The sequence below is a fragment of the Rhipicephalus microplus genome, chromosome 2 (assembly GCF_043290135.1).
Source record: "Rhipicephalus microplus isolate Deutch F79 chromosome 2, USDA_Rmic, whole genome shotgun sequence".
In the NCBI taxonomy this organism is placed as follows: domain Eukaryota; kingdom Metazoa; phylum Arthropoda; class Arachnida; order Ixodida; family Ixodidae; genus Rhipicephalus; species Rhipicephalus microplus.
Genome location: NC_134701.1, coordinates 38,871,908 through 38,888,912, shown reverse-complemented (window position 1 = coordinate 38,888,912; position 17,005 = coordinate 38,871,908). Strand labels below are relative to the sequence as shown.

At 44.3% G+C, this 17,005-nt stretch overlaps 1 protein-coding gene across 2 annotated transcripts in view; it reads right to left on the bottom strand.

The window, feature by feature from the left end:
- LOC119169133 (DDB1- and CUL4-associated factor 13) overlaps positions 1-14,459 on the bottom strand; it is a 143,689-nt gene extending 129,230 nt beyond the window's left edge. The window contains exons 1-3 of one of the 2 annotated variants that reach the window (XM_037420234.2): positions 14,284-14,459; positions 10,645-10,844; positions 3,992-4,099 (exon numbers count right to left, since the gene is read on the bottom strand). In XM_037420234.2, the coding sequence (XP_037276131.1) occupies positions 3,992-4,099; positions 10,645-10,844; positions 14,284-14,353 (378 nt within the window). In that variant the 5' untranslated portion in view covers positions 14,354-14,459. The remainder of the gene's footprint in view (positions 1-3,991; positions 4,100-10,644; positions 10,845-14,283) is intronic. The other variant, XM_037420233.2, reaches the window with a different exon arrangement.
- Positions 14,460-17,005: the final 2,546 nt, after the last annotated feature.

Here is a 17,005-nt window from a genome sequence, read left to right as displayed (position 1 = left end):
TGGTTGTATTCTTCTGCAGCCTCGAGCTCTTCCTCGTAAGGATGATCGTCGGTCGCATTGAAGATTTCTTTGTTGAGTTTGAAGAGCTCCATGTTCTGGGTGAGTTAGGTAACATGAGAGTCGACCTGAGTGGCATCTGGTACAGTGACCTTGACCCCACTTTTCTTGAGCAGCTGCGCTAACGATGCCACCAACGCTAGTAGTCTTGGAAGGGCAATGACCAAGGGATTTCAGCACCACAAACAATGTCGCGTCATATTGACCCAAGCGGTAGACCAAGAGCTCCATCTTTTATTTTACTGCTCATGCCCCCTCTTCTTCCTTCTCTTCCATGTCCTGCTTTTTATGGCCGCCGTCCACAATCATCAGCACAGAATAGATTCACTAAAGAAGCTTATTGGCTCACGAATTCACTGCCACAAATATTTTCATAATCCGTCCAGTACAAGCGGAGTTAGATTCTCTTGTCCCTACAAGCTAAGCAGGAAAAGAAAATATGTCATGTGTGCCTCATGACCAGGAGCACGTGTGTAGAAGCCATGGCCTTCCGTGTTGACTCCAGTAATAACCGAGTGGGCAATGCTCAAGTTAGCCAATGGCTGATACTTGGTCGGTGACGCAGGAATTTTAGGCAGATTTTGAAAATTTACTGCAAACAGGTGAAAAGCAAATCACGGCTCACGCAAAGGATTGTGGGCAACGGCTTGTGCCTGCATCGACTTCTAACTGCTAGTTCGAGGCGCCGTGCTGCCGCAAGGGCATTCTTGCCAGTGCCATTGCTTTCTGCATGTTCCACCAAGCTCTTGCAGTCCCCTTTTCTCACAAATTGCTGCATATTGTTTTGTCCGATGATACTTTGGAGTGCCATGCTGTTTTATTGAACATTTAATGCAGCCACTACGGGGTACTTATAACGGTGCGAGCAGTCTTGCTTCATTCAAGTGGCCTGCACTTCCGGACATATGCCTGTTGTTCTGCAGCAAAGGGTGTTGTCAACCATGTTTTGTGGTATATAGTGGAACTTCGATTATACGTCCCCAAGTCCTGCGACAACCCGCTTTTTACGACGAATTGGCTTGGTCCCAGAAAACCCCCATAAAACTAATGTATTGAAAACCTCCATTCTACGACGCAATTTTATGCCCGCCCCGCCTCGTACGATGCTTAGCTGGACTGTCCGAGAAAAAAAAAAAACCTACGATGACGCACGCAGGCTGCCACGCAAGCACACTACGGCCGGATGAAAAAAAAGTCGGGAAACTGAGAAACCGAGTTCAATCCTCCGCACGTTCTAGCACACTATCCGCGCTGCCACCATAGGGCCTCTTCAATTTTTCGACATGCTGTCGGCCATAGCTAGCCAAAGCCAACGTTGTCCAGAGCCAGCCGGAGCGCATTCGTTTAGCTTAGTCGCATCGCACTGCCCACTTCCGTTGGGGCCTTTTTTGTTGTTGTTTTCTGCTTTCTTTTGGGTGGTTTTGTAGTGACAGCTGTGAGCAGGTAACATGGCAGATAATATCGAGCTCGCTTTCTAGTATGCGACAACTTTCACTAGATTTCGCGTCGTTGTACCGGTCGTGTTGAACGGCAATTGTTGAGCCTGTCTACGTTTAGGACAGCCGCGGGAACGGGAACCAGCTGCTGTCTAGCTACCAGAGGGCTGGGGAGTTTTAGCCCCTCGCGATTGGTCGAAGCTTGCGCAGACGCACGCGCTTGCAAAAATCGAATGGGCCCACTGCCTTGTTGCCTTTCAGCCATTCCTTCACGTGTTTGCCTCATCGGTGGGTTGTGCGCCGCAGCTGCTGCATCTACGCGCAAAATTTTCAGTATTCGGATATTGGTGTGCGAGGAAGCTTTCGAATTCTTGGTTGCGAGTGATGCGTCTCGCAAGGTCGCGGAACCGAAAACCGCTGACGCTTCGAGAAAAGCAGAGGCTAGTGCGTCCGTTCTGACATACGCGGACGTGTTGTGCTATGTCTGTTACATGTGTAGATCAACTGATGGCCAAGCGGTAGCGACAACCGTGAACGGTAGGCCATCAGGCCCGCGAAGAACATGAGAACATCTTGAGCCCTTAGCCCAGAACGAACTGTGTTTTATTATTTCCCAAAACGGCCACCCCACTGCTGTGCCAGGTTTGCACAGCTCAACACAACTATCAGCGCCGCGTGGGGGCGCTGCATTTGAACCAACATTGTAACACTCCTCCCCTCCTAGGAGGAAGACTACGGGGAGTACCTATTCACCGGTTTCCTAGTTCTTGTGCCACGTCGCAACTTCGGCGTGCTAGGCGTAGGCACGACAGAGTCACTGTTCACAACGCCGACAACATTCGGCGGTTTGCTTGCGCACGCGACGAGATCGGTGACTTGCTGCTGCCAGATGTCGCAGCTCTCAAAATAAAGCTGATGCATCGTGGCTGGGCAAACTGGCAGAAAAAATCACAGAATTTTTTAAAAGGTGAGAATAAAGATTTGTTCATACCTCCGATAAAATGCGTGGTTGTCATTTTTTCAAGTAATTTAATCTACCTTCATCGGAGCAGCGTAGATTTGTGCGGCGGACCTTCTTACACATTATGTGACAACTGTTGTGGGCAACAACGACCATCAGTGCCTATATTCTTGGTTTTCCGAATTTATGACACCCGGTTTATACGACAATTTTGCGTGGTCCCCTGAAAGTCGTATAATCAAAGTTCCACTGTACAAAGATTTTATAAATTTCAAAATATCTGCCCATTTGTTCTCACGTTGCTCACCCGTAACATTATTTATTTACTTTTGCCCTTGAACCCACATACAAAATAATTTATTTACTGTTTTTTACTATAAAACTGAAATGCACATGTGGCATTTATTTAGCCCCTCGATCTTCCTTTATGTGAGATGTTCCATCACACACTCGAACATTGCATTTCAATGTACGTGAAATTCTGCGCACTCCACATAGATTAGTGCAACGAGCCAGAGTAGACCCTCCATGCAGTTCAACTGGCACGGCCGCCAGAGCAGACAGTCATAGAGAGCTCAAGCAGAACCAAACGCTCTCTCAATGCTTGCAAGCACACAGTTTATTGTAATCATGAACTGCTGCGTAACTATTGGCGTTTGACATCCCGAAACCACCATATCATTGTGAGAGAACTGTGGTGGAGGACTTCGGAAAGTTCGACCACCAGGGGTTCTTTAGTGTGCACTTAAATCTAAGCACGCTGGCCTCAAGCATCTTCACCTGCATCGAAAAATGCGGCCACCATAGCCAGCATTCGATTCCGCGACCTACTAAACAGCATCTCACTAATCCTTGTGTTTACACATTTCTACTTCTTGCTTCATTCTATGAAGAAATATCATCTTCTTATTCGCAAGAAAAAATTCAAGAACACCATCACTAGACAAGCGACAACAAACACTTCGCAGAATGGCACGTGCTCCCGATTATGCTGCGCAGAAAACATCTTGAAGCTGCGAAGAGATAGGCCTCGAACCAGAAGTATGATTACCATACCAGATGATGCGCCACTTTTATATCTACCTATTCCATGCCGCTCGAGCGTTTTGGGGAGCCCCGACTACTGATTGGCAGCATTTTCTGACCACGCCCAAAAAATGTTGCAGGGCTCCTTTAAGAGAGAAAAAAAAATACAAAAGGACTGCGTAACAAATGTGTGCATTATATACAGCTACACCCAATACTTGATTACCACAGAGTGTAACATGACAAAATGACAAATGGCGTCCCTTATTTTTGCCTACCAAATGTCCAATGTAGTTACTGAATCAGAGCACACAGCACACAACAAATATGAGACTTAAGGAACCTGTAGAAGAAGAGCTTGCATAAAAAGAATGATATACTAAATGTGTATCCTTAGATTAGCTGTTACATACCACTCATCTCCTGATGCTACTACAAGATCTTTCAAATTATTTGTACGATTCCTGGTGCAGCATGAAACACGCAGTTATGAAGTAAACTGCTGCCTCACTGTGATGAAGCGCTGACCATCGCCTGGAAATGCGATTCCCCGCACCATGCCTTGGTGAGCCTGAAGGGTTCGTACACACTTGCGCTCGGCCAGGTTCCACACCTTCACCTGTTGCCAGCAAATATCAAACAAGCAAGTTATCAACAAGTTACACGATAAGAGTGCATGCATCTCCACCATGATACTAGCTACATAAAGTTGTCACCGAGTGAACGAAGTGACGCTTTGGAGCACGTGAAAAGCACTGTTTTAACATTCCTTTCGCTGCACTTGTTCAGCTAAAGTGGATAAGTCCTGTTGCGCTATTAGTGCAAACAAAGAAGGCACTGTTTCTTCTGCAGACGTCCTTGTATAACATGTTGCAAGAAACAATTTTGACGACCCGGTAAAAGGATAATATTGTGGCTGTGAAGACTACAGCATATAGGTAGACAAGTCTATAGCATGTAGCAGGAACTGTCCCACCAAAATGTCCCAAAAGCACAATGATTAATTAAAAGAGCCATCACATGACCCGCCAACAATTTGCAACACCAAAATGTTTCAAAAACATGATTCATTAAAGAAGCCGTAACATGATCACCGAACAATTAGCAGTTTTCAACCAAAAATAAAAGTAGAGGGTCTTTTGTGTGCCTGCAAATAAATGAAAACTGGGTTGCAAAGGAATATTTCAGTGCAAAATAAGCCACAGCACTAACAATAAACTCCACCCACCACTGGCGAGAAACATAGTTGGTGAGGCATTAGAAATACTGCGCTAGAGACGGCCCAACAGAATAGAACAACACAGGCGGCCATCATTTCGCCACATTGTGTGTGACGACATGTACTGTATAAAGCGTCATCTTCCACCAAAGTTTTCTTCCACCACCTTTCACTGGCGAAAACCAAAGTTTTCGCCAGTGAAAATGGTTGAAGAAAGCTGGAGTGCAGAAGGGAAAGCATGTACAAGAAGGAGGCAGTGCTCTTACTGCGTTGCCGTGGCTTTGGCCACCTGCCAGGGGGGGCACTGCAGCCAGTTTCCCCCGAGAACTTTTCTATCGGGGCGCAAAGCGCGTCCCCATGGTATAGTTCATAAGGGCTAGAGGTAAAAAGAGAACCACAAAAAAAAAGAGAGAGAGAGAGGAGAGGTAGGGTAAATAGGAGTAGCCGCTTTGCGGCACTTCTAATGTGTGCTTGTTTCCTAAAGAATGACGTCTGTGTCTATTCAAAAACTGAATTGCTGTCTCAAAAACAACCCTTCCCCTGAATTCGGGCAGAAGGTACGACTTTTTACAGCCCCCGGCGGTGGTACATGCACATAAAGTATGCAGCATACTCATAGAGTAATTTCTGGGGCAACTTTTGACAACAAAAAAGAGCTGGACCCAACGAAGCTAGAGGTGACTACAGAGTCGAATACAATTTTTAAAAAAAGCAAGAAAACATGGAAAACATGAGGGCAGTGACAGCAAAACCATCCTTCTGCTTTAATTGGTAAAGCACAAGGGGCGGCTAGAGGTACTTATAATAAAAAATAATAAAGAATGCTGATGTGGCTGCTTGTTTCACTATCGAAGTCCCAAGCGCAAACAAATAAAACAGGCTAGATGTACTAAAACATAAGAAGAGAGGCTGAATTAGATGTCCGGATTCTTTTGTGCTAACTGTGTGCATTGATCGTTCTTTAGCGGAGCTGCACAGTGATTTTGTTACCGTTATTAGATGGCCTTCCAAATTCCATATTCAATGATATTTTTTCGCTGTCTTTTTTTTTCATTTTTGTGGTCAATTAGCAGACATTTGTTTGTACATGTTGGTTGCATCTGTTTATTATTCGACCTCGAGTTGTGTGTAAACAGAATCAGATATGTATTGCAGGCGCATGTTGCTGACGAGTGTTTCTTTGTGCCCTTCTTTATTTGCGCTGCTGAAAAAGTGATGGAATCCTACAATAAAATAAAATATATCTACACACGGGATATCGTATTTATGTGCTACATTCTCAAAAACAATAAGAGTGGATTTTTTTTATTGTACTTGCAACTCTAGTACCAAATTTGTCCACGAGTCTAACCAGTTTTAGTGACCCTGTGTGAAGTTTCAGGCTGCAAATGAAAAAAAAAGTTGTTCAGGTAGTGGTGCAAATATATTTATTACAGCACCAAGCGATTCCATCCACAAGTGATTCGTCAAAAAAATCATTAAGTAGGTGAGCTGCATAGGCCAGCTCAAATGAAAAAATTTTCTTTTTTTTTTAGTTTTTGATGGGGCCATGACATGCTCACGCAACAACTTACGGTTTTTGGCGAAAAACGGAGATAGAGGGTCAAATATGCTTGTACAGGTGCGATAACTAGACTGTAAAAGATTATTTCAGTCCAAGATAAGCCGTAGAAGTCCTCAAAGTAAACTCTGCCCACCACTGGCAAACATCATTTTGCCATGGCATGTGTGACGTCACAAGCCAGCACCTTCCATACGCGGTCAGTGGAATCGCGTTGTCACCAAACAGCACCTTCCATGCGCGGTCAGTGTGTTCACTCTGTTGTGAGTTGCTTAGCGTCGTGTGGTCCGCACGTGTCAGTGTGTTGCAAGTGTCGCGGCATGTTACCAGTAACATCGCCATGTCATTGACCCCATCATTACCTTACAGTTTGGGCACTACTCTTTGAGCAGCAGAAGTAGTGCTGACATCATATATGCTTGACTTTGACCCTATCACTACCACCTCAAGGGAAGAAGAAAGCGTCAAAGAACGGAAATGCCAACAATCTCGCTGCTGTAGCAGACGTACCAGATGGCCTTCCGCAAGGCATGCCAGGTTGACAAGCGAGCTTAGGAAATGGGGGTCTGTCAATGCTGCATTTGCGAGTAAGCGTTACTTTACACAATGGAACTGGTAAAGCATGCAGATTTTTGTTGGCTAGCATGCATGCATGCACCACTTTTGGTGCTGAACATGTAAGTGGTCGTAACAATGTTGCACGTTGGGACCATTGCTTTTCCAAGGGCTGTTGCTGCCGCATATGTAAACATTAGCAGAAGCGAATGGCATATCAGCGTGGCGCTAAGATTGCTCACGATGTACATTTTGGGCGAATCTTTGCTTGAACTAGGTGGAATGCATTCAGTTTTGGTAAAAAATTGCAAGTGTGATGCCTAACTATGGCCCAGCCTGATAGGAGTTTCAGTAAATATTTATCCGAAGTGCCAAACGGCATATGCGATGCACATTCAAAGGGCACTTTTTGATTTTAGACAGATTGACAAGAATTGTTAGCTGCAAGTACCAGCACTTCACGGGCGGCGCGTTGACATTGTTTCAACCCCTGAAAGTCATTTAGTTCCAGCGGCAAGTTGAACAACACAGGAAAAGCACGATTGCCAGTGCAGCTGACCATGGAACACAATCGTCCTCCAGAATGCAGACGGAGCGACTCGTTACATCAAGGCTAGCGAGTGTGCCAGTGTTGACTGGCTCTCAGGCTGCTAGCTCCCTTATAAAGATACTCGATTATAAATTAACAGCACAATCAAGCGCACTATAATTTTGACAGCTTCTCTGTGAAAGTACAAGGATAAGCCTACACGACATAGATTATGGTTAAAAATTGGTTGTCATGGCTCCTTTAATTATGAGTTCTTTACATTTGGCATAGTTGCGCTCGAAACGTGATAGTGAAGTTGCTATGATCAGAGAGTTTCTCACAAACATACCAAGGGAGAAGTGTGGCGCCACTGTCATGCGAATTTCTTAAGGGGCCTTGTTGGAGCGCTGGCAATGACCGTATATGTGTCTGCGAGGCTCCTGTTGAGTGAGGCTACGGCTCAAAAGTGAATACGACTGAGTAAATAAAGCTTCTCTAAAACAAAACATTTAAAGACGAATCTCATTCACGCGTAATATTCTAAGACAAAAGTTCTCTAACCTTGACAGCGCAACTTTACGGCGAAAGAAACAGACAACATAAAATGACAGAAGAAACGCTCACTTTGTCGCCCGCCAAGTATAGCAGTCGTTGGTTACTTCTTATGCTTTCTGAAATTGCACGCAGACGCAGAAGGTTCCAGTGTTATATAAAACACGTTTCTGTGCAATGCCAAAAAATAAATTGCTTATTATGTGCTCTTTTAGTAAGAAATCAACAATTTTAACATGACACCAGACGCGTCTTCGAGGTATACAAATCCGAGTCAAGTTCAAAGCTCACACATCCCGGCATTCCCTTGCATCCAGCAGCTCACTAGCGCCAGATTTCCCTCTGGGTGTTGTTGTGAAAAACTCTATGGCTATTATTACAATAATAACAAAATGGCATTAAAGAATTTGTGTACTATAGAAAAATGGAAGGCAAAGAGGATCGACAAGAGCTCAACTGCATGCACAGATAATCATGGAAAAAAATCATTCGCCAGAATGCAGGCACTTACAAAGCATGCAGGTTGTTACGTCATGATGATGATGGTTCATGCCACCCTTCTCTTCGTAGCGAGCGATCGACGATGTTCTTAGATTTGACTGGCCGATTAAAAAGAAAAAGTTCTGTTTGGTTAGACTAAAGTGTCTGCGTCTAAAGTGCCACTCTTTGCTGCTTCTGTATCACCAAAGCGCTCAAGTAGCTTGCCTGCCACCATTTCTTCAGTAGCCTTTTCGTAGTAGCAACTGCTTCCCAATGGAGGTGCTCGTCTGGTTTCCAGAAGGCCTGCATTCACACAAGCCTGAATTTAATTTGATCTGGGCCGTCGCCAGGAGTTGCTGATTTTTTTACAATTTAGTTGTTGGTGTGAAGCAAACTGGGATGTAGGCCTGGTCAACCAAGTACGACGTGATGGATGGTCTCTGATGGACACAGCGGGCACTTGACGTCCACACTGTCCACGTACTTCACCCGTAGGACTTGTGTACACAGCACCCAACTGTGCTCCTCAACAGCAACCCAATTCCCTGGCCAGTGTTGTCATAGCGGGGTTCCTTCCTGATGGTCTCCATGCTCGGACAGAGAGATGTCACTGCCAGCTTCGCCAGAGCCCGTGTGTGCCACCTTTTGAGCTCCGTCTTCCTCACTATTTGTCTCCCACCTTGTTGTGGTCAGACTGATGCTTGGGGTCGCATATCGCTCAGCCAGCCGCTGGCTCCGGGTGGCCCATCTGGTGCTCCCGCTTTAAAGATGCAGGTATTCGTACACCTCTCGGGCTCAATGGTCATCCAGCAAACCACTGAGGCAGAGCTCATACATTAGCTTAATTGCCGCTTCACGAGCCTCGCAAAAGGACCATCCAAGATTACAGCCTCATCTAGTGTGCCGTCATGGACTCCCAACGCAGAGTGGCCCGCCTTTCTCTGTCGGGTCTCGAGTGCCCGTCTTGTCGACACGGCGATACAGATCGATGCGTCGTTGAAAGTAAGCGCAGAGATGGCTACACACTTTGACAGTTCTCAGACCACTTTATATCACGAGAGCATCAGTGTTGCCCAACTCTCACTTCTACGTGTATTTACAGTACTGAACTATAAATTAAGAAATAAAAAAAATTTGCAAAAATTTTGCCAGCCTGTTTGTGAACACACAAGGACTGAGCTGCCGAACTACGATTACGATAGAACATCAAGTGTCATGGAAACTTTTATCACATGACAGCAGCCAGATCTAAAGACCCCAGACAACAGCATTTTAAACTCTCAAAGCTTCATATTACTGCCAAGGGTCTCAAATTCCCTTCGTTGTGTGTTTGCTACACTGAGATCTATGCCTTCAGGTACAACTCAGATCAACTTACAACTTGTGTTACTTTTAATGAGCGGTTCCAAACACAAATCTGATGTTCTGAGCTTCCATCTGTGCAGACTCTAGGTCAGTATACTAGGCAAAAGAAGCGATCCTCACATGCCATTTTCGATTTTTTTTTTTTTAGCTGAAGATACATATTCACTAAACACCAGACAAAAATATGCTGTATCAAAGCATCTTAAGAAATGTAATATAAAAATTGCTTCTATGAACCAGTTTCACCAATTTTGAAGTGAATACACATCACAAAACAATCCATCCTTCACAGCAACTCCAGAGATATTTCTCATTTTTTCTCAGTTCACTATAGCTGCCACACACAACAGTGGAATCAGAGAAAATGATTGCATACAAATGTTTTTTTTTCCCTTTTGTAATAACATTATCGTACCTAGCATTATTGCTCGAACATGTATTAAAATTTTACTCTCGTCAAGACTGCGATTCATCCTACTGATGCGAAGTGACGAATTTTAGAACAAAGCCTAGATACTTTGCAAGAGTCTTACGATTTCATATTTGCTTTCATCTGCGTATCTGTCATAAAGTTTCGAAGATTTATCAGACACACAGGTTAGAGTGAGCGAACTTCTTTCTTTCTACTGTTTTGTGCTCTGCTTATGTAGTTTACGATCAAGCCTGCAATGTATATTTTTTTTGTTTTGAACGGCTACATGATTTTTTACTTTCTCAGAGAGTTTTTTTTTTTCTCCCACGTGAAATCTGTTAATCCTTCTACAATGATGCATTACAGGGGATCGTAAATTAGATGACTAAATAAAAATGTTCCTTTACACTATATATCAAAGAGGGTGGTCACACCAGCAAGCAAGTTTTCAGACAGAGAGAGGAGAAAAAAAAGCCATGAACTTCTCGCACCTCGCCATCACAGGCACCGGAGAAGAGCTTAGCGAGGAACCTGGGGTGCTTCTGCAGCACCTGGACTCCATCCCTGTGGCCATCCAGGCTGCCCAGAAAGGGTCGGGCAAATACCTTGTCCAGCTTGACCGCATTCAGGGCTCGTGTGTACTCACGACACACCTCGAACGGGTGCAGGCTTGGGTCAAAGTTGCGTTGCACTGAGAGAAGGTAGGTGTAAGAGCAAATGACAGGCACCTATCAGTAGCACGCACACAACTACGCAAAAGTGATTCACCCTTATGGAAAAAGTCAAGCTTGCCATTTCATGAAGCACCCTAGAAGGAGCGGATTGACAAAATGGTGATCAAGTAATGGACCATCTATGTTGCCATTCTATTCAAGGTGTGAAAGCAAGAACAACGCACAATTCCCACATTTTACTAATGACATGCTGTCCATACCAGAGGCCAGATTCTCGTGGTGTCCAGTTCGCTAAAGCACATTCAGTGACGTAAAAAAAATTACGAGTTGTGACCTCATGGCACTTTTGACTACGTTGTTGCACCACACTCGTCAGCACATTCTCAGAGTAAAGAGAAAATGGACAAAATGTACAGTAACTGGACTCTTAAACAAACTTGACAACTCTAAACTTGCATAAGAACGTGTCGAGACGTTCAAAGAACAATAAAGGGGGAATATGTACAGACCTTCCAGGTGCATCAGGTGGGCGGGCGTGTTAAACCTATTTCAAGGGCTAACGAGAGTAGAGTTCATGCCCAGCCTTCGAGATGTGCGCCCAAAGGGAATCTCTGGGGGCAGCATTCATTGCCGCAAAACATATTTTGTCTTTCTCATTTGTGTCAAGTGCAGTAAAAGCTGGTGGTGTCAAAATGACACTGCAGAAGAAATATCGGAAACAGACGGCATGTTGCTCACCAAGCCGCAGCCAATCAGTGGAGGCCAAAGGGGAGATGTCCACTAAGTGGACACCACGAGAATAGCTGTCCAGTTCCCACACATTTTCCTTAATTTCCGCTCATTTGAAAAGATCAATGCACTTCGTAAAAACTCTCAGGACTGCATAGTGTGGTGTATTAGATGCGAAGCAGATCTTTGACTAGCCTGTGTAACGCTGTCCCTCCTTCCGCACCACTCCCCCCCAACAGGTGTTGGGAGCGGTGCCAAGTAGCTCACGTCGTCCTAGCAGTGCGCGGTGACGTCTCTCTCCCTCGCCTGCTGCACGCTCGGCGCATGTCATCTCTCTTTTGCTTCACTCTCTTTGCCGCTCGCAACGTTCGAGCCCACTTCTCAGCCTCGCTACCTCTCTTTATCTGCTGGCGAGAAGAAGCAGCGCCGGCAATGTGGACAGCGCCGCTACTTGCTACGCAAACGCGCCGATAAGCAGGACGCCGTCGCGGCATGCTTCTCGCTAGTGTGCACGTACTTTTCTCGGCTGTCGCCGGCGTTGTGAGGGTTAGCGAAGCTGACCAAGTTTTCGAAGGATGACGTCATTACGGATGAGGCGCGAGCCAGGGAAACCGAACGCAAGCGTCGGCCGTGGAAAACCAGCGACACCTCTGTGTGTATGTATGTGTCTATATATATATATATATATATATAATAAAGTTCTTTCCCTCTCTTTCTCTACGATGAGGTGCGAGTCAAGAACACCAAACATGTTCGAGAAAGCAGATGGCGGGCGGGTAACACTGACGAGACGTGAGCCAAGGAAGCCGAGCGCATGTGTCTTTAAAGCGTCTCGCCTCCCATGTCTTTGTGTTTCAAACAAATGTTTAGTCGAGTAAATGCTACACCAAATTTCACTTGAAACTGTGCCTCCAGCACCCGCATCGACGCCGGTTTTAACCAAGCCAATGCCGTGCGCACTGCTGCTGCTACGCATCCCATCAGGGTTTCCATCGGGGACATAGTCCACAGTTCTATAAGAGCTTTTCAGATTGCACTTCTTCAAAAAACAAAACAATTTCCTAATTCTGTTCTGTGCACGACCATAGATAAAATTTAACTGGCATTGCCCGAGCGATTCAGTCCTTTTCACGAATATATCTTGCACATTTACAAAGCTCACCTCCAAGAGTTCTTGTTGAACACTGCCACCTTACTTAGCACACCAGCTTTCTTATTTGACCATACACTGATTAATCTCTAGTTTAAGGAGCGAAGTTCTCGGACACGTGAAGGCTGAATGCTGAAAGAAGCTGTGCCGTTTCGTCCTGATAATGCGAGTACTAATGCTTGGTGCAGATGAAACAAACTGATGAGGAATATCTGGCTATTTGCTCTGCCTGAACACTAGACACAGGCACTTGTAGTGTCCCATCCAGCAAACCCAACTATGGGGTCACTACAGGGGTGGAACAGATACAGGAAGACACAGTACCTGATCAGCAGCAGGAACAGATCACTTTTATTAGCAAACATAATTAACAAGCATTAGGAGTATGCTGATCATTACTTTCCCACCTGATAAGATCATATGCTCTTCAGGTGTTTGTGTGAAGAAAAGAACGTGTCTGAAAATAGAGTTTAGGCACGAAAAGACAGGAGACAAGTAGACGTGATGGGCGCTCACTACCGACAGATGTTATTAGAAAATAATTGTGGGAAATATACGGACACAAACGCGGCTGCACACGCATCGCAAAGCTACTCAATCCAACATGTAATGCACATTGTGATAAAGCAGTTAAGTTCACACTCTTGGAAACACACTGATGTCTGGTTAATGCAATCTGCATCATTTATTTTTATGTAGAATGCCACCAAAAGTTCACATGCAACCATCCCAGCCCCTTCAATCCAGCAAACAAAAGCACACAATTCCACACTGCACAGAAATATATGTGCCCTTATCGTTTCAGAGCGTCAACTCATGCCCACGGGCACGCTGGGTGCCCGTTTGGCTGATGTATGATTTGCCACAGCTCATTTAATGGCAATCCATATACTACCCTCACTGCACAATCCACTTGACGCTTAGTATGCTTGGTTCTACAGTTCATCTTCTATTTCAAAGACTACATGCCTCACAGTCTTCGAATGAGCTGAATCGAACGACAGGAACGGTTTGCAGGAGCGTGGATTATAAATAAGGCCGACTTCTGAGTTATACGAAACTTAATCAGTTGGGACTGCAGTTGTCGATCACACACGAGACTCCTGTAGGACTGCAGCTGCAGTTTTCAGATGTGAAGCTTACACTGTCACACTTGCATGTATGTTTGCCTTATAATCCTATCTCCTGCCATTTGATTCGGCTCCTTCAAAAACTGTGAGACATGCAACTTCTTCCATGTGTCAAAAGTTTGCCCTCCAAAAGTAGTGTGTTCATGCAGACCTCCACAGTTTTTATGTGCAAGTGCAACAACTTCTTTGTCACAATGTGCATTACATTTTGAAATGAGTAGATTTGCGATGTATGCGCAGCCGCATTTGTGCGTACGATCCGTATAATTGCCACAATTCTTTCACAATACAATCTGTTGGTAGTGAGCGCCCGTCACGTCTACTTGTGTACGGTCTTTTCGCGCTCAACATTTATTTTGAGACAATGCATCAACTCGTCCAGCAACGAACGTGCCGCAAAGCGAAGACAGCACTGAACTGTTAGATAATGCAGCGTCAGAGGCCTACCTTTGTGAATGTCATGCTTGGTTTCCCTCAGGTAGTCATCCGGGTTCCTCGAGAGCACTTTCACTTTCATGCCTTTGTCCTTAACGACTAAAACCACAAGACAGCAATTGACATCACAGAGATCTGCGCCAAGTACTCACGCTACACAGGTGCCATAATGACTGTAGAGGTAGAAACTAACCGTACCCGTAGTATCGTATGTTGAGAGTTGTTCAAGTTACAGTTATTTTGGTTCAAGTCTCAAATAAGTACAATTTGCACATATTTAAAATTTGTAATTAATGTTTTACGTATAAAAGTGAGAAGAAGTGTTATTATTTGTGAAGCGTCACTTTCTGGGCCGCGTCTGCTGCCACCGGGTGGCACGAACCTTTTCGAGGCAAAAGTGTTCGGTTCACCCAATAGCCACTTAAAACCGGCTTGACTTGGCTGAAAACGTATGAATAGACGGCAATAGAATCGCCGTGTTGGACATTTTTTGGGGGATGTTTAGGTGGTGAGAACGAAAGGTCTAAAGTTTCTCACTAACTTGTGAGGATCTTTACCGTGCGGTGGTTATTTATCCGTGGTCTTTGCTTGGCCGGGAGCCTTATGCATTCGCGAGAACCGCCTCTGCGCATGGATACGTGGTCTCGTTCTGTAATACTGTCTATAAGCAATGTGGTAACGACTTGCCCGATCATGAACACCGTGTGTTATGCTATTTGTGGATGTATGCCGTACGTGTATGTCTGGTAAGTGCGTGTGTAGCGTAAGGATCGATGTGTCGCTTCGGTGAAGTGTATGCTTGCGCCAAAACTTTCATTGAAGCTTCTTCTTGCGTAACTGCGTGAGACAGATACGAAATGCACAAGTTGGAAGCGATGGAATATTACCAGTCGTTCACACGACGTTATTTTCTAAGTGGCTTAAATATGTTGTCGCCGATTACGATAATCGGTTTTCTAAGCTATGTCTTTTCTTGTGGGTGTATACAAAGAAAAAAAAAGAAATAAAGTTGAAGATATGCTAGGAGCACTATAAATATTCGCTCAAAATAGCCACCTTAAGCGTCTTCTTAAAATTAAACAGTGCCGCAAGGCAGTCGTGCCTTGCGGTGAAGTGCACGCTGTGTATTGCGGTAAAGCATACATATTGCGCGCGCTCGTGTTTAAATTGGAAATGTAGCACTGACATTGGGCCTCGTGTGTGCACCTAAATTGTACACGCGCTATCCTCTGCCTCATCAGTGACGATGCGGCAGTCAGTATCGTCATCATCTTCAGCTTGTGTAACAAGCCCAGAACAATTTACCTAGTAAAATATATTTTGTGACAGGCAATTCGCAAGGCATTCAGATGTTAGTTCATTGCAGGATTAATTCAAGATTGTTAAATGGCACGTTCAAATAAACGAAACATGCATATGAGAGGCTTCAGCCGTACTTCAAAATTTGTGCCATGCCTCAAATTGAAAATGATTATAAAGGAAATATGCTAAGGCTGGGTGTAGATTACCATTCACAATTCAATTACCATTCATATTTTAGAAACTTAGAAAAGTTGTAGCTCATGTTTTCCTATCGAGTAAGCACAAAAATAACTGTTGAAGAATGGTCTACAATTACTCACACAGTTTGCAAGAAATAGATCTTTGAAACGTATGTCGTGCCAGAACTAAGTGCAAGGTGGTTAGAGGAAACTGGTTATGACTCGACATAATAGCGCATGTTCGGACGTTTTACATGGGCTGCTTGTTGGCAAAATGGGATGAGAATTAGGTAAGTGCCTGCAGGGATCTGTACCAAGAGACGAAACCTGCTACATCTTTTTCATAAATTTCATTATTTGTGTCAAGCATGCGTGCACTCTTCGTTGTTGTGTTCTCTCAGAGAGCAAGTATATGGCATACGCTTGAAATCCATACGTTACCCCTGCGATTTGAAGATGTTATCACAGTAAACATGAACGTGCAATGTAGTTGAAAACGTTGCTGGGCACCTACTTTCTTAACAATCTGAACCCGCTTATACTACAAAAGTTACCACGTGACTTCAGCCAAATAGTTTCTAACTGTTGTGGTTATTGTCAGATAAAAGTAATAATGAGCTAGTTGTGCTTGGACAACAGTCTTGCTTTACTGTATTAAAATACAGTAATTTAGTACCTGCATATAGAACTGACCACTTAGTTATTTTTTTTATTTGTGGTCCTATTTGTTACAGTTTACTTTCAAAATATTTCATGCAAGGTGGTTGAGTTTGAAGTCTATACAGTGGGCAAATTTTATCAGCAGTACCGCATGCTGTACAATCACTTTTACTTCTCCTAGAAAGCATGGTGTTCCACTATTCCGGTATGTCTCGGCTGGGCTTCTCGACCTCGACGACTGTACATGTCAGTTCGCCAAGTGTAACTACTTACTCCCCCATAACTATAAATTTTGTCGAGCCATAATAAATAATTGGCAGTAAGGACCAGTTACAAAACCCTTTTTTTATGAAGTGCTCATTAATCGGGGACCTAACAATTCTTTACATAAACGATGACAGCAACCACTTCTCCACAGATTGAACGATTAGGTTGTACTAATGAAAGCATTAATATAATCAGACTTTTTTTTTTTGGAAAGTAAATACAATGCATAAATAGTCTTACCAGTCTGTGATTCAATATTGTAGCTAAACTATCGTTGAAAGCCAGAGTCATTTACAAATGCCATGTGAATTCCCGGAAAGTGCTAA